This window comes from Neurospora tetraspora (genome assembly GCF_033439725.1).
Source record: "Neurospora tetraspora strain CBS 560.94 chromosome Unknown B0H65scaffold_2, whole genome shotgun sequence".
Classification (NCBI taxonomy): domain Eukaryota; kingdom Fungi; phylum Ascomycota; class Sordariomycetes; order Sordariales; family Sordariaceae; genus Neurospora; species Neurospora tetraspora.
The window spans coordinates 2,213,366-2,230,698 of record NW_026944384.1 but is presented as its reverse complement, the minus strand read 5'-3'; the positions used below and the strand labels follow the sequence as shown (position 1 = coordinate 2,230,698).

The 17,333-nt window shown below is 45.9% G+C and overlaps 3 protein-coding genes across 3 annotated transcripts; all 3 read left to right on the top strand.

Annotated features, from left to right (window-relative positions):
• Window positions 1–8,939: 8,939 nt before the first annotated feature.
• B0H65DRAFT_101834 (uncharacterized protein) lies at window positions 8,940–10,078 on the top strand. Its single transcript, XM_062820447.1, has 4 exons — window positions 8,940–9,279; window positions 9,335–9,429; window positions 9,502–9,598; window positions 9,789–10,078. Exons 1-4 carry the CDS (start codon window positions 9,158–9,160, stop codon window positions 9,943–9,945), a joined length of 471 nt encoding a protein of 156 aa, XP_062684173.1. The 5' UTR covers window positions 8,940–9,157; the 3' UTR covers window positions 9,946–10,078.
• Window positions 10,079–11,737: 1,659 nt separating this feature from the next.
• Window positions 11,738–13,954, top strand: B0H65DRAFT_419724 (uncharacterized protein; the record flags this gene model as incomplete). The annotated part of the gene is made up of 2 exons (XM_062824231.1): window positions 11,738–12,155; window positions 12,588–13,954. 2 exons carry the CDS (start codon window positions 11,738–11,740, stop codon window positions 13,952–13,954), a joined length of 1,785 nt encoding a protein of 594 aa, XP_062684172.1.
• A 542-nt stretch (window positions 13,955–14,496) lies between these two features.
• On the top strand, window positions 14,497–15,338 carry B0H65DRAFT_101664 (uncharacterized protein). The gene has a single exon (XM_062820446.1). It carries the CDS (start codon window positions 14,696–14,698, stop codon window positions 15,122–15,124), a length of 429 nt encoding a protein of 142 aa, XP_062684171.1. The 5' UTR covers window positions 14,497–14,695; the 3' UTR covers window positions 15,125–15,338.
• Window positions 15,339–17,333: the final 1,995 nt, after the last annotated feature.

The following is a 17,333-nucleotide window of genomic DNA, read 5'->3' as shown; positions in this document are numbered from 1 at the left end:
GCTCATCATCATCGCCAAAAATCCCTAGCTCCGGCGACGATAATCTGTGTTGTTGGGCAACCATTTACCCGCATCCCCTCCTCGTCCTTTTGCCTTTCGCGCTTCAACTTGTTAATAAGCGCCCCAACAAACATAAACCAGCCACAAAAAGGTAGTTCTTGGCCAAAGCCAAGCACCAACTGAAAAGCTTGATCACTGCCCCGGACCGGCAGATGAGAAAGCCGCCACTGGCGCCGGGTGCTGAGCTTTAAGCGCAGGTACGCGGCCGCCAGAAAAAACAGGGTTCTTTCCAATCCGACATGCTTTACCCCGTATTCACGTCCTCTTTTTGTGCTTTACGGCGGCATACGGCGTACCTACCTTACCTTTTAACAGGCCATAGGAGATACCTACAGACCGCGGTAAGCATGGAAGGACTGGATGGAATGGAAGGCTTGGTTGGTTCTACGCCGCAGGATCGCAGGACATGGAACAACTGACTGAGTGGGGCCTAAAAGCATCAATCTGGACGACCTGAGTTCGGACCTTCAAAGGGAAGAAGAAACTGTGGACTTACAGCACATTCTCCTTAACCCCTATCTTCCACGAAAACCAAACCACCAATCACGATGTTATTTTGACAACAGGTCAGGTAAAAGGCGAGCTCACCAAAAGGTAAGAAAGGTACACATGTAAGGGATAATCAAACCCAAGGAACTCCGCATCCGCCAAACCGGACAAACCTCAACCACTAACGGCCCGCGAACGTATTGTTGGGACACTGGGCTCAAACTCAAACCGACACGCTTGTCCCGACCGCATGGCGCGCGCGGAAGGGCTCGCGGGGAAGAGCTGCTCACCTTCCATCCCATCACCTGGCTGGGCGGCGTGGGCGGGCCTTGGCGGGTAAGACGGGTCGGAGCCGCGGTCGCGGTCGCGCGGGACCTAAGGGGGAGGGGGGAAGGCGGGGACCACTTTATTTGTCGCAAAAGCGAACTGCCAACCCCCTTTTTCACTTACAAACCCGACTTCGGGATAGCAGTTCGTCCGTTTCTTGAGTGTCTTGGTCAGGTTAGGAGTTTTTCTCCGGGTTTTGGAAGGTGATTTCAACAACGGCTGAGTTCAGTTCAGTTACAAAAAGATGAATTGCACGACAAGATTTTGATTTTATTTTTTTTTAAAAAAAAAAAAGAGGTGAGTGACAATAGCTTTTTCGTTTTCTACAGTATATACTGTGCACTAGTTGCAAGTGCGGTATAGACTGAGGCTGGGGCTGGACTGCGGTACCTTGTAGGGCTGAGCACTGCCTCAATTCACACGACATCTAACTACCAACGTCGTGAACCTGAAAAATAAAAATAAAGCTTAAGTTGACTTCCTGCTGTGGGTTTCGATCTGATCTGATCTGATCTGATCTTTGATCCGATCTGATAACAGTTATGTTCGTGTTGGACAGCATCTCTACAAATGTTTTCATATTCGCATTACAAGATGCTGCGACACTTGCTACAAATATCAAGCACAGACGGGAGTCTCCCAAGCTTTTCTGTTGTTGGTCGTGAACGTACCTTACTGGATGGACCGAATGATTTACATTGCTTACCACCCCAAACCGCGAAAGTGAAAAGTGACCTGCATCACGGCAAGGTAGTCTGGTTGTGCGTGTGACATGAAGATATGCCAAGGCCCCTGCCTGGGATGAAATCTCGATTGTCTTCTTCTTTCAACCAAGCTCGTGTAAAAAGAGATTTGCCGAGGGAATTATCAAACATATAAATATGAGATTGTCGTCATCATGATGCCGGAGAAACTCTTGGCCGTGAGAGGATCGTATACTTGTCGTTTCCGTTTGGAGAGACATCGGTCTGACTGACTCTTGTGAACCAGATACGAGAGTCAAAAAGACAGCCAAGTGAAAGTCCAAGATAGGGGAGACACAGAGGAGTTCTTGGCCTTCTCAGTTTCTGAGTCTGTACGACATGTCGAACCTGCCTCTAAACAAGCCAAGACCGCTGGATGACTGGGTACCTGCGCTGGATAAGGAGAATGCATGAACTGAAATGGGCTAGACAAGCTATCCATGACCAAGGAACAGGAACATCATATCGAACATTAATGACCCCCCTTTTTCCTTGTCTGTTTTTGTGTTTGAATTGCGAGACTCCGCAACGATATCCCAGTGGTTTGGATGGATGAATGTATGTTCCAGTGATCCCGGCTGCTTGCATCGCGATCCGGTCATCGTAATGAAGATGTCGTTGCAGATAATGATTAAGTGGAACTCCAACTCTTATTATAGGACCACCTTGAGGTTAAGAGACCCGGTGTAAGTGTGAGTGAGAGTGATCATAGAAGGGACATGATATAATCCAGGGGGTAGTTAGGCAGACAAAGGACCTTCCCAACCTCAATACAACAACAAGTAGGAGTCAAAGCCGGGGGTTAGTGAAGCGAAGATGCCTGTTGAATATCACCCTGGGTTTTCATAGCAGGAGAGCTGTTTCATCCTTGTTTGTTGCGAGTGGGGGACCATGTACGGTGTAAGGTTGAAGTACGTTTCCCCCTGGTATTATGATATAATTCTCTTCGAAACCGTGGAAGGCCAGCAAACATCCGGTGACGGGATGTGAAGTGCGGTGTCGACAACATGGAACCGGGCCTCCATGGCTATACAAAGCAGACCCTTTGCTATACTCGCGTAAGATTGCTACTCCAGGTCTTCCCGACCATCCCTATAGCACATCCCGCGGTTCTATAATATAGGTGTGATGGCGGGTGTGGTCCCGGTGCGGGAGCAGCGTAGGGATTGTTGTCTGACAGACCCAAGACCAAGGTTGCACATGATCGTTGCTCTTTTTGGATTTTACCTTTTGGCTTCCCCACACAGATGCATCATCTTGGACCCCTTGGATCACAACGTAAAAGAGCCAATGACTGCCTACGATCCGGCGCCATGCAGGCATGAGCCACAGCTAGACCTATTTGGGAACGCAGCGATGGGATTGGTCCTGATGTCGGCTGAACGCACCGCAGATTTTGATCCGGCTCCACTGACGTTACACGTTGTGATCTGTCTCTGCCAAAAACCCAGCGCTTGTAAGTTTTGGTGTTTTTTTCCACTGCGTGCGTGCTTAGCAGAGAGGGACAGAGTACGGACACCGGGACAGTGATGGAACAAGACGGAGCCTGATGAAGGCCACCTCGGTTATTATTTGTTGTTATCGGGCAAATCGCAGCACGATACGTACGGATATCTGTACCGTCTGATACCGGCATGCACCCACTGCCAATTCGAGATCGCCGTGCCCCTCAAGTGCTTATACCCCTACTCGTCAGGTCTTCAAAACCGACCGTCTGACTAGCGGGCGGGCTACTAGTCAAGGATATCAAATCGTACATGCCCAGCAATTCGTACCGAACGGGGTACTTCCCCCACCCGCATTTTAACTAGCAAATAAAAGTCGCTCATCCGGAGCCAATATTTTTTTAAATAATATATCCATATTTTCTAATCGTATATAATATCGTTAACATGACTAGTATATGTATTAATATGTAAAGTTATCATTATTTTATACATGTATAAATCTAATAATATAGATTATTTATACATCCTTTATTATTGCAGCAGTTTAACCTCCTTATAGTCAGAATCCCTATAACCCTCCTCCTCCTCCTCGTCGTCGTCGTTGTCATCACTAGAAATAGCTTCATCAACGTCATCCTCGTCCTCGTCTTCATACTCCTCGTATTTCTCGTCTTCTTAGTTCATCTATACTTATCGTTTATTATTAGAATACTACCAATCCGGGTCTTTCTATACATTTACTAACTTATTATCTTCAACGATTTTAACCTCCTCTAATTCCTCTTTTATCACTAGTATATTACCTTTATTCGTCAACTAAGCGGTAATAGTATTGTCTACTACCTTTTTTCTTACCTCATTAAATACCTATAGAGTACGTAGTTTAGGAAGATTACTAAAAAGTTACTAATATAAGGGTAGAGTAATATTTTATATAATACGGGCACGGTCAAACCTTAACTGTTTAACTTCTTCATCTATAGCTTTCTACTTTTTAATTTAATAATAATTCTAACAGTTAGCTCTCTCTTTATGATATTTACTAACTGGCTAATCGAAGTCAAAAAAATATATAATATATAATTTAGTATATTCCTAAATCTCCTTCCTTAATATTTTAAAGATATGTAACCGTAACCGTTCGTTAACTAGCCATACTTTTTATATAATAATAAAACCGCTAATCTATCTCCTTAATGTATTTTACTCTTATTAAAATTTATAATTATAAATATATTCGTTTTCTTTTTTAATAAGAATAATACGCTAGTATTTATTTATTATAGCGTATAAACGGCCATTACTAATAATAATAGTATTGTTATATTTTAATAAACGGTTAGTATTACGTTAATTACGTAATACCTCTTTAATTACTTCCTCTTTACACTTACATTTAAATTCTACCTCCTTTACAGCCACTAAATTAAAGGTATTACTAGCTTTATTTCGCTTAGTAAATACGTATAAAACCGTTAATAATATTAAGTAATTTCCCTTAATTGTAAACGAAAGCCGTTAATTGATATAATTATTATATTCTTTAATAGAAGGGAAATTAAATACTAATATAATTATACTATTCTAATCTTTTTAAAAGCGGTCTTACTACTTTAATATAGAAAGTTTTGGTATAGTAGGGAGCTCTCTTACTATAGTAACTTTAATTATTATAGAGGAGTTGCTTAATATAGCAGTATTATTAGAAGGCTCTCCTAATATACGAAATATTATCTTTTTTCTTCTAGACTAATGTTAATAATCCCCTATTTAATAAAACGAATAATATAGCCTCGCCTTTATTTAATATATTTCTTATTTATTAATAAGGTTAATAAATTACGAAGGTTTGATAGTATTAAATTAGATTTGAATAGAACTAAACCGGTACGCTTTTAAGTAAAGTAGATATTCCTTTTCTTTATTACCTTCTTACGGACGTATTTAAAGCTGTTTAGAAAATCTAATTTAATATAATCAATATTGTTAAAGGCGAACCTTTTGTGTATATTAACTTGATAAAAGTATTTATAAATTTGAAATATCCTAACGTTAAGAGGCTAAAGGAAGTATATTAAATAAAAGGGTAAAAGAAAGAGGGTAATATTACTCCTCCTATATTATTCGTCAAATTCGATAGTATAATAATTGCTATAGTTATTTAGTACTAAGACTCTCCTCTCCTCTTTATTAAGGGGACGAGAATACTCCTCCTAATATTTAAACCAATCTAATATATATTAATTATTTATATGACCTCGTAAAAAGGCAGTAATAATTATCCTGTCTTTAAGGGAATTGTTAATATATTTATATATAATATTAACGCTAGGAAGCAAAACGAAGGGAGGTATAGTCCGATTAAATATAGAAATAGCCTTAAGGATAATAATAAGAACTTTCTAGTCAAAGTTAATAGATTACACTTCGGTTATCTTAGTATAAATTTATATATAATAGGTTTTATTTAAAATACTAACCCTAAAATTAGATTCGTTATTATTCTAAACGTTATTTAACTTAATTTTATATTTAATAATAATATTATTAAATAAATAAAAGACTTCTTCAATATTTACCCTAATCTAGGATACTCTACGTACTTATACTATTAATTTAATTCGAACGCTATAAAAGTCTCCCCTTTATAAATAACGCTATACTTACTTAATTAAGGCTCGAAGTATAAGGGTATTATAATTATTATTATTATTATTATTATTATTATTATTATTATTATTATTATTATTATTATTATTATTATTATTATTATTATTATTATTATTATTATTATTATTATTATTATTATTATTATTATTATTATTATTATTATTATTATTATTATTATTATTATTATTATTATTATTATTATTATTATTATTATTATTATTATTATTATTATTATTATTATTATTATTATTATTATTATTATTATTATTATTATTATTATTATTATTATTATTATTATTATTATTATTATTATTATTATTATTATTATTATTATTATTATTATTATTATTATTATTATTATTATTATTATTATTATTATTATTATTATTATTATTATTATTATTATTATTATTATTAAATTTTATTAAAGCAATTATAATTAATAGCAACCGCTAAGGATTTATTTCGATACTTATAAAATATAATTAATTAAAGTACGTAAGGATAGTAAAGTAAAAAATAAAAAGAAATAGTACTAACTGACGGATTTTTGTATATTAATTTAAATATATATAATAAAATCCTCCTCTCTAATTAATAGCGAATTATAGCCCCTATTCCCTACCTTCGAATTTATACCTTTATAGTAGTTAACAATTTATTTATATAGAGTTCGAAATACCTTCGCTACATTTACTATAGTTTTAAACCCTTTATTCTAAAATATTTTTATAGCCGTTTGAAGTCTCCCCTCTAACGGAAGAAATATTTATACGTTATTTATAATATCCTCTATATTAAAAGGTATCTCGCTAAGCCTCATTTTAGAACGTAAAGAACTATTGGTAAATCTATAGTTTAGAAGAGGTATAGTAAAGGAAATAGCGAAATAGGGCGCTCAAGGGGATTTACAATCGATTAAGACTAATTATACGTAAAAATGGGTATAATAATCGATAATATTAATGCAATAGCAGTTCAAGCAATTTGAATACAAAAGGGGAATTCAAAATGCAAACCAGTAGTATACATTCAAAGTATTGGGTAGTACGGGGAATTTGGGTTGCATATAACGAAAAAAAAATATACTATTAAACATATTTATATTGATTTGCTAGAAAAATGGCAGTGTAGAAAGGTACCCCCAGTTTCAGGTACGAATTGCTGGGCATGTACGATTTGATGTCCCTGACTAGTAGCCCGCCCGCTAGTCAGACGGTCGGTTTTGAAGACCTGACGAGTACCTAGGTCTTCAACCTCTCGTCAACACCACGGCACCTTATCACTTTTTGAGTTCAGAGACTCGGAGCGGGCGCTCGGCTCGGGCCTCGGAGACCTACAGTCCATGTCATCGGCCTCGGTTTCGGGATTTGCTCAGCGGTACGAGAGTGACATGTTGCGGTGCCCCTGTCGCTGGCGGGGCAGGCGGGTCCCGGCGGGTCTGCATGTCCCACCGCACGGGTTCCATCATCTTGGGCCGCCGGGGGAACGGTTCGTCGTCGTTTCCGCCCCTCCGCCCAGGAGGTTCAGGGCTCAGGCACAGGCACGGAAATCCGCCGATCACGGGCTTGGTTCTTGTTTTGAATCGGCTTGTGATGGGATTGATCGTCAAAATCCTTGGTAGTATAATCAACATATGCCTTTTGCCTTCTTCCTCTAGCAGCCGAGTTGCCGGTTGCACCACCGTGGAGTCTGTAATTTGCTTTCTGCAAACTGCCTTTTTCCCGTAACGACGCGGGCAAGCGCAGCCCGTGCATGATGCAAAGATTACACTTTACAGGCAGGCGCATACGTAAAAGAATATCATGAAATACTCCGCGACTGGATATTGCGGCGTACCAACATGCGTTCTTGGCGGTGGAACGAGCCAATTCGTCAAATTGGTCTGCTCACTGCTGTGGGTTTGCGTCCTCATTTCCAGAGCTTTCCCGAGCCTTGTGATCACGCGAATGGCGACAATGACGACGGCCTTGGGGAAAGCGAAAACGAAGGTGGGGTAGCGAACGAGGCTCCACGGTGATATCTAGTTTTGTTTTGTTTCGTTTCGTTTGGTGTTGGGGTTCTGGGGGTAAGGTGCGTGCAAAAGTTTCAGAGCAAAACCATTGCATCGCGCGGGCGATTACTACCTGTGGTGGAGTGTAGATCTCGAACTCTATCGGTTGAGAGGGACAGCGCGAAAGAATTACCCTTTGTGCATACTTCAGTTGCACGTTAATGAACGCCGCATACGGGGAAGGTGCAGACTTTCAAATTGTACTTGCAGACTTGAGGACGTTCGCTCTTGCCTGCTTACATGTTCATCAGTTGCTGCCGATGTTCAAATTTTCAAAGAAAAAACCTTTCAGTTTTCAAGGAAGGAGCATGTTGACCAAAGATGAAGTTGAAAAGACTTCATCAAATTTCGGTCGTCCACTCTTTTTCACGTTCACTCTTGTTAAGATCAAACTCGCAAACTCTTCTTCTTGTCCACTCGCGCGGTGGAGAAAAGCCATCTCTCGATCTGGTCTCGACTGTCAAGCCGCCAGAAGTTGCAAATTGTCCTTCCTCGTGCATTTCGAATTCTTGACCGCCAAATTTGCGAAACCCACCGACTCGACGAGGATGAGGCTCGAGTTCGCGAAATCGTTTCGAGATTGCCTTGCCTGTTTGGGAGAAGCGCATGGGCACACAATGTTTGGCCCCCATGGCAGAGTCCCAGTCGTCCACCAGGTGCCCACGGTGCCCCCCATGGCCCCCCGACCGAATCCGCCGATCGCTCTGGCAAGCGGCCCTCTTTCTGCCCGACATTCTCTGCCATGTACTCCGCTTTTCATCGCTTGGTACTGCACCAACCAGGACCGACCAGGGACAACGGATTGCAGTCCGGACGAATACCGGATGAACAGCAGAGACAGCGCGATGCGATGGGAACGGGTTACCGAGCAGAGGGGATCCATGCCCAGAACCAGTTCCACTGTTCCAGACTCGCCGTGATGACACCGTGATAGCTTCACATTTTCGGGACGAGACACCACATCCCGAAGCACCATCACCACCATTCCCAGACACCACCACACTACACTACCAAGCCGGCCCGTACGCAAGATGAGCTACGGTACATGACGCATCATCGTGGAAAGCAAAACAAAACGTTCAATTATGGCATCGCGGATGGCAGACTATCACTAAGCTACCACGTCGAAGCCACGATTGCGACAAAAGAAGGCTGGAAAGGTTTCCCGGTTTGGTCATGACAATAGGGCTGTGCACCTTATTTCGGGGTGCAAAAAACACACACTGAACAACACCCTTTTTGCCCTCTAGCGCACTGGCCGTCCACTGCTGCAGTAACACCCATCCGCACTGGCTGCAACCCCCTCGATTCCATTGGCGGGCCTGTCCCGTCACCGGCAGCCACCCATCAACCCTTCCCTTTCGGTCATGTCAAGCCACTGCACCATTGCAGTACCAAGGGCACATTGCAGTGCCATAACAGTCCCTACGGTACTCCAAGGAACCATCCGGGCGCTGCGGGCGGCAGGCTTGCGCATTCAATATGTCGGGTATGCGCAGCGGCTTGCACAGCATAAGATATTTTTATTCATTCCTTGACTTCAGAGGATACGGCCACCTTCACGATATCGCGACTACGACTACGACTGCGATTGCGACCCTGAGTCCCTACATCTGCGACAAGGACAAGACCGAAAGAAGTATGCCCATACAGTCCTCGATGCGCATCAGATGGCATTGAACGCCGGCTTGAACGTTGACGATCGTGGAAGGCAGGTTATTCTTGCTTCTTGGCCACTGGACTTTGTCTCTCGCAGATCCCTCGAGGCAACATGCAGTTCTGGGCCTGGCAATGGGCGAGATGCTTAGGTATGCCTACAAGCAGTGACGGAAGAGTGTCACCTCGGTGGCTACAGACTCGACTCGAGAGCCTGATGTGCGGTGGTGGGCTCCCCAATCTGGTGCCTTGTCCGCGAGACAGCATCGGTAACTACCTGAGTCTGCTACCTAGCGTGCGACTGACTGAACTCCTCCGACCCGGTTGTGTGACCGTTGACAGGACTCGTGATTCACCCGGCTACAGTACAGTGAGCCAAAGCAAAACGTCCATCATCGAGTTTGTACATGTCTTGGAGTGGATAGATGTGATGGCTGCAATTTCCCTACGTTCGGATGGCTTCCGTTCAAGACAGTGCTTACACCCAAAGACACACTAGAAAAGTGTAAAATGCGTAGGAAAGAGAGAACTCGGAGGCGGAGAGATACAATAGGCACAGCACCGGCGCGGTCTGCAAAGAACGGTGCGGGGATCAAATCGTCCATGCTAGAGTCCCAATAGCTTGTGCTGTCCTCCGAGGGACAACGGATCCAGGCCTCGTGGGTTCTGCCTCACACTCTCATTCCTCGCCTGTCCACTGCGTCGGCTCTTCAGGAACCCGCACTTGTATGATGTCCAGACGAGATATGACTGGTCGTTCGGATCATGAGAGATGGAAGAAGAAAAAGGATGGCAACAAAAACGACATCCAGGGGCGAGGACAGGTTTGCGACAGCATGTCTCGCTTCCGGATGCTCTCTTGAGCTCTGGGAAATGCTCGATAGACGGCGTGCCAATTTCCAACCCGCGAGCCCTTCCTGGGCAGGGACCAGGGACAGTGGCCTTGGCATTTGGGTTCTGGACTGGGTAATTATTGGTCATTTTATCAGTCTAGTTCCCAAGTTAACCCACGGACAAGTCAACATCACCAGTCACCACCTCAAACTAGCGATCGATATTCGGGGCCCTGCTCCATACTGTGCCAGTCGAGAGGTAGTCTTGGACTCAACCCCCTCCGGCCCCGTTCACCCAACCACACTATCCAAAAGAGTTCGTGGGTGCAGTCGTCCAAGTGGCCGACTTGTGGTCTGTCGACGAGTTGGGACATGAGAAGACATGGGTGGCCAGTGTTGACGACGGTACAAGGGTACCTACACAGCAATCCACGGTTGGCGCCCTCAGGAGCATGAGCCCCATTCAGTGGACGGGCAGCAGGGTTGGCGATGTGCACTCGCTACGTAGCTCCCAAGAAGTCTCTCGGTACACCCACCCTCTGTACCCTGCCCCCTCTCGCCCACACCAGCACCCCCTGTCTCTGCCCCCTAGCCCCTACACTCTCGACCCTGTCCCTGTCAGATTCTTGTGTGTGTACGCAGTACATACATTCCCAATGCATGTACTACGCCTCGCTCGCTGCTCGCCGGCCACTGGAGCCCTACCAGATCTCCCATGCCCACCGAGCTCCACGCTCCTCCGGGATACCAGCAGTTCGTCAGAGGCTCCGAGTATATAGAAACCTCACACGTCCCGATCGTCTTGGAATACGCCTCTCTTGTCCCTTTCTTTCACCATCAGCCCAGGAACAAGAGTGTTTACATCGACTGAAGCTTCCAACAATTTCCCAAGTTGGATAAGCTCAGCGTGAAGGACATAATCAGCAGTCCTCCAAGTTCACTCCCACCTAAACACTACGACAAAACCAACAAGGGATTTGGACTGATCAAGGACGAAGGGTATTTTGGAAGATCAAGACACTCACATCAACCGATAATCCGACCCATCGATCATTATATCACTCATTACCACCACCGGCCACTACATCAGTGTTTCCGTACTCACCACGACCCGAGGTCTCAGTCACGGTCTGAGACTCACTACCAAGGAACCCTCCCTTTGATCGACTCCCAGCTTCAACTTGCGCCTTGTTATAAACCAGCAGCTGCGAACTATCCAGTCACTCTGTTTTCGAAGACCTTGAACCAGTGTATTCACTCGTGAAGGTGAGTGACTGACAGATGATAGTGGGCTCCGAATTCCCCAGCGCAGTTTGACTGATATGCGGACTTACAGCAAAAGGATTGTGGCTCATTGTTAGCAAGCCACCATATCTTCGACGCTTCTACACCCATCACTAGAAATTCCTGCTCCGACGTATGGCGACTGCTCGCCATTACGAAGCCGACGAATACACGATGCATTACCCAGAGCCCCCGCAGGGAGGAATGTTCTCAACTCCCGTAGATATGGGCATTTCCCCTGAATACTACCCACCTCGATCCCAAGAGTACACGACATCGATGGCCTACGACCCAAACACCACTTTGTATGCCGATGCGCCATACAACATGTACCATGCGAAGTCCCCCAGCCTGTATCCCGAAGACTCCAACCTGAGCGTCGACAGCCGCAGCGCATCCTCGTCAAACGCCGGTTCCCCCCTCTCAAATCCTGGCAACCTAGCCTCGTGGGGAGCTCCTTCGGGCCCCGGTGTGAGCCCCGGCATTGTCGACCAAGGCGAGTACTACCATGGCAACGAGTACTCTTTCACGCCTCTTGATGGCTATAACCCCAATTTCGAATTCTCGAATCCCAAAGGCCCCGGCTTTGTTGGTGAGTCTGAACAGATCCCTAGATCTCGTCTTTCGCCGTGTCAGAGCCTTCTTGCCCCTTCCTGTGTTCCTTCTTCTTCTTCCCCCACATCCTATGCCATAACGCCCAAGACTGGTCTGGTCCTCGACACACGCCTGCCGACAAGCCCGGCGACCCCTTCCACGGTTTCAACTTCTTCATCTTCAATGGCTTCCAACCTTGTGTTTTCTTCTCCTGCCACTTCTACTTCCTGTTTCCCATCTCCTCCGCTCCCCGCCTGGGGTAAACACTATGTGGACCGAAGACCCCAAAGTTCTCGCATGGTTTCCTCTTTCTTTTCTCAGTCAAGCGGGCATTTCGTTCCTCCCCTTGATTCCTCGTGTTGGTTTCCTCTGTCAGATCTCGAACCTACGTACCAAAAGCGGACTGCTGACTCCTCTCCTTCACAAACAGATCCTTCCTTGATTCACCCCGAAGTTCGATCGATGGCCATGCCTAGCTACGAGCAAATGTACCCTGCTCCTAGCTCCGCGTATCCCGGCTCACCCGCTCTTTCCGCATCTCCTCAGCTCCGAACTGGCAGCACGTCACCTTTCCTACAAAACAACAACTACCCCACATACTCGCCCTTCCCGGCACCTCTTGAGCCACAAAGGAGACAAAGCCTGGTTTCATACCAGTCCAACTTTTCCGAACAGCCATACAGCGGAGATGAAGCCTCGAAGGAGAAGCAGAGGTGTCCCCACCCCGAGTGTGGCAAGACCTTCAAGGATTTGAAGGCTCACATGCTCACCCACCAAACAGAACGGCCAGAGAAGTGCCCCATTGCGACATGCGAATATCATGTCAAGGGCTTCGCGAGAAAGTACGACAAGAACCGCCACACTCTAACACATTACAAGGGAACAATGGTGTGCGGCTTCTGTCCGGGCTCCGGTTCAGCGGCCGAGAAGTCGTTTAACCGCGCCGACGTCTTCAAGCGTCACTTGACAGCCGTCCATGGTGTAGAACAAACACCACCTAACAGCCGCAAGAAGACTGGTGGTGTCAACGGCGGCAGCTCTAGCAACAAGAAGCTGACGGGCTACGCACCCGATGCCACCGGCAAGTGCTCGACATGCTCTCAAACTTTCAGCAACGCCCAAGACTTCTACGAGCACTTGGACGACTGCGTGTTGAGGATTGTACAACAGGAGGACCCGGCCGAAGCCATCAATGCGAAGCGATTGGCCGAGGTGGAAAACGATCGCGAGGTCCACAACACTCTCGAGAAGAACAACCTCCCGACTACCACGACAATGACCACCCAGATGGATGATGTCGACGAAGATGAGGATATGGCCGATGAGGATGACAATGAGGATTCCGTCGCCGGTCGTGGTTCCAAGAACTCGCCTTCCAGGAAGACCAAGGGCAACCCCGCCAACGGTGTGCAGAAGTCCCGAGGTCTCACCCACTCCCGCGGTGGTGTCGCCCTCCAGAGCAAGACCCGCGGTCGCAAGAACCGCCGCGACTACCCTTCCAGCTGGGGCTTCGACAAGGGTCAGATGACCATGAAGAAGCGGGTCGTCGCTGTTTTCGATGGACCCCGTCGCCTGGCCAAGGACGACATGATGTTGTCGACTGAGCACGAGGTGCGCATCAAGCTCCAGGATGGCAAGTCGTATGTGACGGATCTCGATGTCCAAACTCTCAGGAGGACAGAGGGCTTCCTCAACGCGACAGAAGAGGAGAAGGGCCCCTGGATTTCGGATGACCCGACCGAAGAGGAGAAGGAGGAGGCGAGGAGGTTGCTAATGTTGCAGTCATGCAACCAATGAAGTGGGGTCGGGTTGGACTAAAACAAAAAGCTTCTTTGCTTCTTCTAATGTTTCTTTCGCTGTCGGCAATGATACCATAAACTGGGCCTTGGGTGGTGTTTCAATATAATGGTGGGATGGAGTTCATACCGGAGGAAAAATGATAGGGGATCCTTTAGCGACAACAAGAAACCACAAGAAGGTTTCTTGATTTATACCTTTTTGTTTCTTATGTACCTTCCCCCCTTTTTGTTTATTATTTTTGGCCAGGGATGGGTTGGAAATAGGAATAGGGACGGGATGGGATGAGGAGAGGGGCTTCCTCCTAATGATTGAATGAGACAGACACAACATATCTGACATAACTCTACTGTACTGGGTGGGCGGCACGGTCGGTGGTAAACCGGGAACGGGAACGGGAACGGACGGGTCAGGGTTATTTATACCACATCTGGGTGGATGGATGGATGATTTGGATGAATGCCAACATCCTTGTCGAAGGCCGTTTTATGAATACCATTTTTATTCTTGATCATCTCTCTTGTCTTTTCTTGAAGTTGATCCTGAGCGTTTTCTTTCTCTTTATATGTATGATACTTGTAAGCAGCACACCGACCTGCGGTGATACGATACCCAAATCATTCTGTTTCCGCTAACATCCAATATCTGTACTTCGCTTCTCGTTTGCTTGTACTTGTATCATACACATGCGCGCGCGCTTAACACCGCTTGTGTTAGATGTCTTCATTGAAAAGATGAATCATGGTTTGTCTCTCTTCATCTATTTTACTCATGCGAAGTCTGGTACCGAGCCTTTCGCCGTTACACTGCTCACACACTCAGATAGATCAATCATACTCTCACCGGGTTGCGGTAATATCAGGGTGGGAAATAAACCCATGCTTCGTCGAGCTAGGTTCAGGTTCAAAAAAAAGTCAAGAAATATCATTTGGGGAAGATTATCAACATCGTTTTCATGACCATCATGGCCCGTCTCGCCTTCTGGTATGCTTGATTTCCATCAGGTCACAAACATCCATGTATACCTATCTCGTATCTACTGTAGGCGCGTCAACCCATGCCGACCGACGACTACAGCGTATTCACAGTATCACGCTCTGGATTACAGTGAGTGACCTAACTTCGCTCACCTCCCCAGAGGTATTTTTGCCAACCGACGAATGTGGATGATCACAATATCAACAACACGCGTAGCCCATCAGAAGTGTTGGGCAGGCAGGGTTGACAGAATATTTCCACAAAGTCAATATCTGCCTGATCCCTCTTGTTCCGGGCATCTCGTAGGGTTTGCATGAATGCATCGTCATCTCCGTTTTTTTCTTTTGCCGTGGAATTTTGACTTCCATCCGCTTTTTTCCAAAAGATGACCCTCATCTTCGACTATGGAGTTTGACCAAAACGTACGTCGGTCATCCATTCGTCCTTGCTCTCTCCGTGCTAACTCGTGTCGGCGAAGAAACCCTCTTAACACCCATATAAGCTCCCTAATCGTCACCCACTTTCACCAACAACCGGCTTGGTCGGATGACGCAACGGTCTACCGTCCTAACACCTCAAACCTCCTCCTCCTCCGAAAAAGATACCTGTCGGTTCGGGAGCGATGATGTACATTCAAGTAACCCAAAGAGCGTTCCACATCGTAGACCGCCTCCATTTACCTAAATGGATCTGTTAGAATCTGCAGCGACAGAAGAAGGTAATAGCACCATGACCAAAAAAAAGAGGTTAGGAGGGTGTTTCGAGGGTTAACCGATGTGCTGCTCGATTGAGCGGTTGTTGGTCTTTTTTTTTTTTTTTTTTTTTTTTTTTTTTTGTACTTTTTTGTACCTCTGTCGGAGATGGAAGAGACGGTGGTGAGGGGGAGAGGAAGGGGAGGTCGTGGGTTCGAACGTTGGTATGACCCTTTCTTTTTCCATCTAAACCGTTTGATGGTCGATGTTGAGATGAAAGTTGATAGTCTTGCGTAGGTGAGTTGCACAATGGCTATTTCAACCATCATCCGGCCCACGTGCCATACATAGTTGTGACGATGGGACAACCAGGCAGGACCAACGTTGTCTCTAGCTCGACGCTTCCAGCTTCCAAGGACAGTTGTCAGTTCTTTCCCGACAGAAAGAACTTGAACTTTCCCTATCATGACGCGATGGGTTTCCCGAAAGCCATCCATCGGCAAGAGACGACGAACATGGAGATGTCTTTTGATGGCGGGAAGCGACAACCCTGGATACTATGACAAGTGCTTGGTTTAGGAAGGCGCAATTGCCGCTTGCATCCTGTCGGTTGGTCGAGCGGCTTCCATGGTCGACTCGTTGCAGCCACTTTTGTCGCGGAGAGTAGTAAGTTCGTGACAAAATGGAAGGTGCGATTGGGCGATTGAGTTAAGCAATGATCCAGATAAAGAAAGAGGAAAAAACTGAGTGTGTCACTCGACCTTGATGATGACCGCGGGGTAGTCGTAGATTGTAGGTTGTTTCCGTTTGAATCGGGCGAACTCGAAGCATCTCGGCAAGCGGCATTGGCACAGCTCGCTTCATCCGCGACGGCCACACTTCTGTCACCACCCAAACAACTTCCACACAACACCCGCGAAAAAGCATCATTCATACCTATCCATCAATTCCCATGGCTCCAATTTCGCGTTTCCGTCCCCAGTCCTCAATTTCGAAGTTCGAAGTTGACTCCAGGCACATGACATGATATCTCTCTTCCCCGCGGTCTTCGCATCCGCTCGTACATCGTCTCGGTCATCGCTCAACGTGCCAAATGGCGGGCATGTATGGATATGCACGCTTATCCTAATCAGAAAATGCTTTTAGTTCTTCTTTCCCTTTTTACCAGTCTTTACCACTCTTCTAGGTGACTTGGCAAGGCTGCGTGGTCATCGTGCAGATTCATGTGGTTGCCTTGCCCTCCCTCCCGGATCACCCGCAGTTCCGCGAACGTTACACTTCTCGCAAGGCTCTCCAAGTGTTGCCGAATATTGGTCAGAAATTCCAAGACATGCTGGCGACACACCAAATTATACGATCCAGCCAACGGGAATTGCCAAAAGGGCATCTGGATCTTTAAGGTTGAATGACATGTAACCGGGGGCAGTGAGAGCAGCCACACAGCCACTGCGCTGCCATGCTGCCAGACCGCCGCGGTCGAACCTAACTTCCACCTCTTTTTTTTTTCTGCATATTGATATTCGCAACGCATTCTCTTTTGCATCTTTGGTTTCTTGGTCCTAGAGGTGTATGTCCGTGAAAGCGGTACAGTACATCCCGCTTGTATCAACAGCTTCAAACATCAGCTTGGCCGTCAGCAACCAAGCTCGGAAGACCACGAATAAGATCCAACCTCGAGTACCACGGCCATTCTTTAGCCAATCGTATTT

Coding starts and splice junctions, on each gene's coding strand:
- B0H65DRAFT_101834 (XM_062820447.1), top strand. CDS start 9,158: ATGTCAAGCCACTGCACCATTGCAGTACCAAGGGCACATTGCAGTGCC. Junction 9,430..9,501: donor CAAGGACAAGACCGAAAGAA/GTATGCCCATAC, acceptor CGATCGTGGAAG/GCAGGTTATTCTTGCTTCTT. Junction 9,599..9,788: donor GCAATGGGCGAGATGCTTAG/GTATGCCTACAA, acceptor GACCGTTGACAG/GACTCGTGATTCACCCGGCT.
- B0H65DRAFT_101664 (XM_062820446.1), top strand. CDS start 14,696: ATGGTTTGTCTCTCTTCATCTATTTTACTCATGCGAAGTCTGGTACCG.